The 9,131-nt window shown below is 43.6% G+C and overlaps 1 protein-coding gene across 1 annotated transcript; it reads left to right on the top strand.

Annotated features, from left to right (window-relative positions):
- The first annotated feature begins 2,434 nt into the window (after positions 1-2,434).
- Positions 2,435-4,795, top strand: LOC126596765 (transcription factor TCP7-like). Its single transcript, XM_050263430.1, has 2 exons — positions 2,435-3,578; positions 4,516-4,795. The coding sequence occupies exon 1, from the start codon at positions 2,638-2,640 to the stop codon at positions 3,502-3,504; it is 867 nt and encodes a 288-aa protein (XP_050119387.1). The 5' UTR covers positions 2,435-2,637; the 3' UTR covers positions 3,505-3,578; positions 4,516-4,795.
- Positions 4,796-9,131: the final 4,336 nt, after the last annotated feature.

Raw genomic sequence — 9,131 nt, 5'->3', positions numbered from 1 at the left:
TTGTGTCTGCCTCTGGTGAACTGTGTAGACCCATGCCGTGCATGACAACTTCTGGATCGGTTGCCACAATTTTGTATTTGGGGCAATCTTTGACAATTTGCCAACATTCTCATCTGCTGAATGATTTGTTCTGGTTCTTTGCATTGTAAAATGCTTGTGCTTTTAGAATGTGGGATAAGACAATATTATAAAATGCGCGTGTAACACAAATAAGTAACTTAAAATATTGATGCGGGTGAAATGCATATAAATAAATAAAAATATTGTCACCTGATCCGCTAAACTTGTCCCATTACGCAGATTACTAGAAGCATGAGAGATGACTTTTTTTCAACAAGTAAAGGATGCGTTGAGTTTTTTTTTTTCCAACAAGCTTGAAGACCTTGACTACTTCTAGCGTCTTTTCCAAGTACATCGCAAAACGCTTTCGTAATTTTACTCCACATTTCTCGCTTATCCATCTCATTACTTGTAATTGGGTCATGAGTAGTGTGAACCCAGCATTCACACAAAGTAAGATCTTTGATGAGCTTCCACGCAGTCATTTTTTTCTCTAAAAAATTATATGAAAGCTTTGGTAAAAATTGTTGATAATATTGAAATGTAGTGTAAGGTGGAATATGAGGGGTTAGGTATTTATAGGATTTTTTTAAAAAAAATTTATGTATTTTTTTAACAATTTTTAATTAATTTTTTTATCAATTTTAATTTAGGTAATTAATTTGGACCGTTAGATTTGAAAAGATTCAAATCCAACAGCTTATACCTTGACACGTGGCCAACGATCATAATTCTAACCGTTGTGCTTTTTTTTTTTTCAATTTCTAGTGGAAAAATGTGGACCGTTGATATCTAGATCGGACGGTCCATATCAATTTCAAATTGAAATTTTTTTGACCGTTGGAAATCCAACGGTCCAGAAATTTAGCAGTTGGAAATCCAACGGCCGAGGACTGGCCACGTGGCCTCCCATCAGAAAGGTTTAATGCGCCTACACAAGCGGGCCCACCTCTGTTTTGTTGTCGGAGACCCGCGCCCAGTAGGGCGTCATTCCCACGCGCCAAGCGCAAAGGAAATATAAAAGGCTATCTGACGTCAGATAGGCTGTCTCTTCCCTCTGTCGATTTTGGGCTGGCCTGTGGCCTGGCTTGGGTTGGGTGCTAGCCTAAAGGGCTGGGGTGGAGCAAATCAACGGGATGCCGGTCCATTTTTTGGATTGGGTGCCAGCCTAAAGGGCTGGGGTGAAGTTGCTCTTACATAAGAGCAAGTCCACCCCTAAGGACTTTGCGCCAGCACCCAGTACATTTATCCACTCAAGTGAACAGTAATAGACTGAAGTGAATAGTAATGGGCCAAGGCATCTCCACCCTTAAAAAAATGCACTGGCGCCCAGCGCATTGATTTGGTGTGTTTTTTTTTTAAGTTTATTTCGGATAAGATTTTTAATCAATTTCGGATAAAATTTCAAATAAACTTAAAAAAAAAATACACAATAAAATAAAATTACATACTCATCAAATAAACTTATAGAAAAATACACACTAAAAAATAACTTTAATGTGTAAGGTGGAAGATGAGGGTTAGGTATTTATAGAAAAAAAAAAAACTTTTTTTAAAATTTTACTGTATTTTTAAAAAAAAATTATGTATTTTTTTTATTTATTTTTAATTAATTTGAATGTAGTTAATTAATCTGGACCGTTGGATTTGAAAAATATTCAAATCCTAGAGCCCAGGATCGGCCACATGGCCATGCGCCAGCAAATGGCCCAGCTTCTTGGTCAGCCTGTTTTGTGCTGGCCCAGAGACCAGCATGGGCTGGGTGCCAGGTTGTTGCGTGGGCTGGAGGACATGGACAGGGTGCTGGGCTGCTATTTGGACTAAGTGCTGGGCAAAGTCCACTCCGGTGGACTTGCTCTAAAGGAAGTGAATTTTACGCATAATACTTGACGTTATACACTCACCTCTTTCTTTGTAGACATGAGATTGAATAAATTAAATAAAAATAATGGCCAAAATTAAACTTACAATGTAAAATGCTAAAAATGATGTGTGAAATTTTTTTTCTTTTGATTTATATAATTGTTTTTAGTAGAGCAATAACATCAGTGAATTAATCGTTACATGGGAAGGAAATCCATGAATATTGAACATGTATCAAAGGGTATGGGCATAATTATTTTTTGCCAATGCAACAAACTGCCACATGTAATTTTATAAATTTAGTTAAAAAAAAAAAGACAATAAAGAGAATTTCATTTTAATTAATTATGGGATTGGGAATGCGCGTGTTTCACACAGTGAAGGAAGAGGTGTGAAGGGGAAGAGTGTTTGTATAAAAGTGGGGGCCACCACCCCATGTGCCCTCCTCTGTCTCCACCAGCTCCTGTCTGGAAGCTCAATCATTTGAGAGAGCTGTGTTTCCTTCAGCCCAGCCCACCTCCCTCCTCTCCTCACTCTCCCTCTCCACCTGAACCGCCCCCCCCCCCCCAAAACCCCCCCGAAAACCACCACCACTCAACCCTCTCTTATCTCCCTGTAGAAATTGAACAGCTCGTACACGCACTGTGTGTGTGGGTGTGTAAACCCAGCTTTACACCCAGCTGAGCAGGAGCAGCTCACTTTCAATTTCTTCACATGTCAAATTCCGAGGCGCCTAATAACGAGCTCACTAACGGCGGCGGCGGCGCAGGAGCTATGGTGGAGCAGACCTCGCAGAGGCCGTCAAGTAACGGCGTCTTAGCCGTCAAGAAGCCACCCTCTAAGGACCGACACAGCAAGGTCGACGGACGGGGCCGCCGCATCCGCATGCCCATCATCTGCGCCGCACGTGTCTTCCAGCTCACACGTGAGCTCGGCCACAAGTCCGACGGCCAGACCATCGAGTGGCTCCTCCGCCAGGCCGAGCCCTCCATCATCGCCGCCACCGGCACGGGCACCACCCCAGCCTCCTTCTCCACCGTCTCCGTCTCCCTCCGCGGTGGCAACACCTCCTCTTCCGCCCCCTCCACCACCTCCTCCGATCACAAACCGCAGCTACTGGGCCCCACCCCCTTCATCCTCGGCAAGCGCGTCCGCGGTTCCCTCGACGACCCCGAAAACAACCACAGCCACAACCACAACCACAACCACGACGCCTCCGCCGCCAAGGACCCCTCCGACAACCACGCCAACAACGACGGAGCCGTCTCAGTCGTCGGGCACTCCATGGCCTCCATGCTAGGCCCCAACGCAGGGGGACCCGGCGGGTTCTGGGCCCCGCACTTCGGGCAGGTGTGGAGCTTCGCCGCCACACCGCCCCCGGAGCTGATGGCCCAGTCAGCGCTGTCCCACCAGCAGCAGCAACAGCACCATCAGCAGCATTCGTTGTTCTTGCAGCAGCAGCCGATGGGCGAGGCCTCGGCTGCCAGAGTGGGAAATTACCTTCCTGGACATCTCAATTTGTTGGCTTCTTTGTCGGGCGGGCACGGAAATTCGGGTCGGAGAGAAGACGACCAGCGTTGAAAAACCCGATTGGGTTGGAGTTCCGTCCGTTGGCGGTGGCTGGTGGTGTGTTTTGTTGGTATATATAAATATGTGTATGTCTCTGTTTTGCTATTTTTGTTGTTGTTGGTTGTGTGGTTTTAGCCTTTAGGGGAGAGGTGAGAGAGTTGGATTTCCTTTATTTGAAGAAATTTCTTTGTAGTAGGATTCATAAGGTTAGAATTAAACTAGCTTTGGGTGGCTGGAACAAGAAGAAGACGAAGAAGACGAAGAGGAAGAATAAGGGTTTGTGCAAATTTGTGAATTTTAAGCAATGTATCAATGCAATTTAAATTAGGGTTTTTCTTAGGGGTTCAAATTGTTTGTAGGATTTGGGAGGGTTTTGCTGGGGGAGGAGAGAGAATGAAGGAGAAGAAGAAGAAGAAGAAGAAGAAGAAGAATTAGGGTTTTAGCTGGAGGTTTTGCTGTTGTAACTGGAAAGGGCTTTCCAGAATTTCAATTTTATGATGAAAATATTTATTCCAATCGTCTTTCTATCTCCGACTAATCGATCCTCGTGCTTCATATCCAATTATACGACATTTTGTTAGTCTTCTTCCTACATTACATTGCTAGGTTTCGTGATTGTTCGGGTTATGAATTTTCTACTTATGCATAACATTTTTTCTGGTATTGGTAAATCATCTTTCGACTACTTTGCTAGTCGTGTTTCGACCTGAGCAGCAGGGGTTCGACTGCTCTGCCTTCACAGTGCGACATACATCTCTGCTGCATTTGAAGGCACGTTCCAACCGTTGGATCAAATGTAATGGCCAATACCGCCCCCAACTGGGGAGCAGCACGCTAAACTGGAAACTGAATCAGTTTTCCGATGCTTGGTGTGTGTGTGGCAACTGTAAATTAATTCAATGTTATATTCAGTGTTGGGAACTTGGGATCATTGATCAAGAAGATGGTTTTCGTGATACTTGGTTTGTTCTTCCTACTGTTTCTGTTCTTCTTCAGTAACGAAACTGTGAATTTAACGTGCAGGTTGCCTGTAAAGTCTAGAAAGTAAATAATATCAGGTGAAGCTGGGACGAGCAAGCAAGATCCAAGCAGTTGGTCTCCTAAAACATGGGGTAGGTGGTTTTTGTCATGTTTGTTAATATTGAATTCAAAGTTCATGTTCAAGTACCGGTTTTCAAGTGTGAAGACGTGCAGATCCGTCTGATTGTATGCATTGAGAATGATCTTCCTGAATGTTGAAACACTAATGCTGTGATGTAGCATGCGTCCTGTGATCTTTCTGAATCGAGTAATCGTTTTGTTATGTTTGTATCATTTCGCTATTAGCTTTATTTATTTATTTATTTTTTTCTCTCTCTGAGAGGAACGCTTGTGGTTTTGAATTAGTTGTTAAATTGACAACTGAACTTCTGCAGATCAAAATCTTTGCAGAAGTACTTAGTTGAAACGAAGATCTTCCGAAACTCGGTCTGGAAATTTGCCGCCTTTTTTACTTGCTGTGGGAACAATAGAAAGTTTGTGCATGAGGAATTGGGGATGCCCGATTTGTGGGGGTGCTGATTATTATAAATAGTTCCATAAACCTTTTTCTTTCCCCATTCAGGTTTAAAGTACACCATTTTCTTTTCTGAGAGCAGCTTCTATTACTGCACTTTCTTCCCCCAAAAGCTCATACGGCATAGGATACTCGGGCGTTTTAACGGTTGAATTTATATGGTTTGAGTTTTCAACCAAATGAGTTAGGGGTGCAAGTTCAGGTTCATGAGTTAGAGGTGAAGATTGGAGATCAAGGAGTACTAAAGAGCAATCGTTTTCGTTACCTAGGTTTTATCTTGCAAAAGAACAGAGTTGGTTGGAGATTTTAACCATAGAATACAAGCTAGATGGATGAAGTAGAAGAGTGTATTGGGTGTGTTGTGCGACCATCGTATGCCACTCAAGTTTAAGCGAAAATTTTATAGGACAACAATAAGGCCATCAATGCTTTATGACACGGAATGTTGGGTGGTGAAGCAGCAACACGTACATAAACTAAGGGGTAAATGACAAAAAATTGTCTTAATTATTGGTCTGACGATACATTCATACCTCATCTTTTAAAAATGACAATGTTATACCTCATTTTACCGCCTTGTGCCAATGTTAGACCACCTTGTGCCAATGTTAGACCGCCGTCAGTTTTTCTGGTAAATGCTGACGTGTCACTTGTGGATGCAAATTTTCTCCTCCTCGATCTTGGACGATTTTGCACCTACAAAACAACTAGCACCTTAGGTTAAGGCCAAAAGCCTCAAGAGCACACGATGAATGGGGGGGGCTTTGGCCGAAGAACCTCCGATGCCAAAGTTAGAATTTTAGAGAGAAATAGTGTTTAGAGTATTTGAGATTTTTTGCAAGAGGTTTGGAATGAGTGTTTGATGAAAATGGGTCCCTATTTATAGGACTAGGTTGGTCCACTTTTCAAAGGAAGTGGCGGGCCACTTTGTCCATTTTTTGGTGAATTTGTGGTTTAATTAGCCACTTTATTGGCTAATAAAATATGATAGAAATAAATGGGGGGTTATCAAATTGAATGATTAGCTTTATTTGGGTAATAAAGTGGGAAAAATAGGGAAGGTAGAAAGCTAAAGGGATGGCCGGCCATGTAGTGTTTTAGGGTTGAATTGGATGTATTTTGTGGTCATTTGGATATAATGGATGGTTTAATTGACAATTAATGGGTTAATTAGGCAATAAACCCATTAATTAGCCAATTAACATAATTTTAAAAGGAATGTGTTTGGGAATTACCTTATAGAAAGGATTTGATGAGATGGACTTTGAATTGTTACCTATTTTGGGCACTTCTGTCTTGGTTGAAAGAGGGTTGCCCGCTGCTTGTGCGTAGGAACCTCGTTGTACTGCAAGGGTATTTTTGTCCTTTTTGTCTAAAAATCCACGTGTCGCCTTGTGAATATTTTTGGCTACACAAATGCCCCCACACCTGTTGGGCTGCTCGCAGAAAAGGGCAGCAGGTGTAGAGATCTTCTTGCTTTAGGAAACTTAGGACTGCTTCCTATTTTGATGTAGATTCTCTCTTTAATTGGAAATTAGATCCTTATAGGAAGGGAAAATAAACTTCTCTCAAAGCCTATTTAAGTCCACCTTAAGTGGGTTATTAAATCAACTTTGGAGAGCAATTTAGTCTACCCCACAAGAGAGAGAAAGTTAGAGGATATTTGTTCCCCCTCCTCTAGCAATCTTCTACATCTTGCCCGTGCAAAGGACCGTCTTTCGTTGATTTCTTCGTCTTCTCCGTGCCGCACCGATGTAAGAAAAATTTAATTTTTCTTGCCTTCTTCTCGGATAGTGCTATTGCGGGGCAACCGTCGGGGTGGTGCGGCACGTCGGCTGGCAAGGGCCAGGAGTTGGCTCGGCATAGGCCGAGGAGATGTCGTGGCAGGGACCACTGCTTGGACAACTTGGCTTGGCTTGAGCTAAGGGCAGTTTGTGCGGCTGGGGTCGCAGATTGTGGCGCTGGGGCGCAGTGCTAGGCGAGCCGCATAACTCATGTCATTTGGGCTTTTGGACCTGACTCGGGCCAGGCTGGCGATTGAGAGAAATGAAGAGATTGTGGGTCTCATGGGCTGCTGAAATGTTGGGCATGCAGGCATCCTGCCTGCTGGAATGCTGGGTTGAGCTCCCCTGCTGAGTACCATGAATGTCGTTGGCTGTTCCCGAAAGAGGAGGTAAAGAGGATCAAGGCAGATGCATTGGCTCGTCTGATCGCTGTCATGAAGCTTACTATGAATGAAGATGGAAAGAAGAGATCTTTCCCGCCTGCTCATGAGATGCCAGTTAAGAAAAAACTGAAGACTTCTTCCGCTGCTCATGAGGGTCCGCCTGCTATCGAGAGGTATGTGATTGACATGACTTCTTCCAATGGGAAGAAAAATAAGGTTGCTAGATCTGAGCATGTGGCGTCTTCCATGTTGAGAATGGCTAGTACAATTGTTGATAAAATTATTCAGCGTAAAGGTTTTATCATGCCCCGAGTGCCGAAGTTTGTACCAGGACGTTCGTTGGGAGCCATGTCTGGTTCACCTTTGTAAAAACTTGCTATTATGAAGAGTGGTAAAGTGGACTCTGCTGCTAAAGTGGCGCCAAAGCCTAATCTCTTTGCTGCTGAGATTGATTCGCCTGCTAGGAAATAAGATATTGCTCGCGTGGGCAGCTATGAGAAATCCACTAAGCCTGCTTCTAGGGATGCTGTTGCGATCTATGTGCTTTTAAAACTAGATCTGCTTGAAGTCATGAACGTTTGTGCCAAGTTTGTTGATAGCGGTAAAAAGGTTGTTTGCCCAAGTTCCTTTACGAAACATACGACCCAATATAGAACTGCTTTGCTTGCTATGATGCATATATAGCAAGGCCGTCAAAGAGGTGGCGAAGATTATGGCAGCTGAAGCTTATTCCTCAGTCGAGGAGATTAAGAGGTTGGATTCTAAGCTTGTTGCTTTGAAGTGGTCTAATATTTATGCCCCTGCTTCTCTGCAGCTTGAGACCGCTCGCCATGAGATTGTTGACTTGAAGACTAGGCTTGATGCGATCCAAGTTAAGTATGAAAGTACAGAGAAGGAGATTGAATGTTACAATACCTCAGATTTAAGATCTTGAGTTTGCAGTTTCTGAGCTTCGTTTTGCTGCTTATGCAAAGGATGAAAAGTTGAATGCTGCTTATGCTGAGAAGGGAGTAGATGAGCTTCTCTATTTCTCTGAAAAACTTGTTTGCTTTTACTTTTAAGGCTTCCATTGGTGAAGTAGTTGGAGAAGTTAGTGCCCAGGCTGGGGCAGCAGGGGGTGAAGCGTCGGATGATGCCGCTGCTAAGAGCGTTACGGCTGTTGAAGGTGTGGCGACTGAGTAGTCGTGGGATGTCCAAGCTGCTGTAGTGTAGTATTCTAGGTAACCTTTAGGATTTTCTTTGTTTTTCCTTGTAGCTCTTGTTTTGCTTGAACTCCTTCGGCCTTTGCTATTTGTTTATAAATATGTTTTCCTTCGTTTGTCTTCATCTTTGCTTATTTTGCTCATGCCCTAACCTTTAGACTTGATAGACCAGTGGCAGGCATGCTACTTTTTATAAGCAGACAAGCTCGCGTAGCCTATACAGCCGTAGGTGTTGGTGTAGAACTTTGCAAAGTTGTTAGCCATAGGGTTGGCAGCCGGATGCCTTACTTACAGAAGTAGACAAGTCCGCGTAACCACTAGGCTGTTAACCTTGACTTTCTTCAATTCTGTAGGTTGCGTAGCAAGTATCACAACACTTTAGGACTTGGTGTAGGTTGTTCCGCGCTTGGCAGAGGTGAAGCTTATCGACTACGTAGCATGTATGCAGTGGATAAAACTTCGTATATGCGCGCTAGCTTGTTTAACCTTTTCACAAAAATGTGCGGTTGTATAAGTCTAGCGCGGCTTTACTGCTCGAAGGGCAAGCCATAGGCAGTCTTTCGGAATCCGTAGGCTACCTTAGTGCACTCGGTAGTAGCTTTAGGGTTCCAGGGTAGCTGTCTATGGGGCGTACTGCGTAATGTGCCCCCTCCGTCTCTAGGGCCCGGTTCCCCACGGATTAAGCCAAGAGACCCAAAATCCTTCAGTTAGCTAA

This window comes from Malus sylvestris, chromosome 13 (assembly GCF_916048215.2).
Source record: "Malus sylvestris chromosome 13, drMalSylv7.2, whole genome shotgun sequence".
NCBI classification, from domain to species: domain Eukaryota; kingdom Viridiplantae; phylum Streptophyta; class Magnoliopsida; order Rosales; family Rosaceae; genus Malus; species Malus sylvestris.
The sequence above is the reverse complement of the archived record's forward strand: the minus strand, read 5'-3'. Positions and strand labels throughout refer to the sequence as shown.

What these genes read in the sequence shown, in the direction of transcription:
- LOC126596765 (XM_050263430.1), top strand. Translation starts at nt 2,638, where the DNA reads ATGTCAAATTCCGAGGCGCCTAATAACGAGCTCACTAACGGCGGCGGC.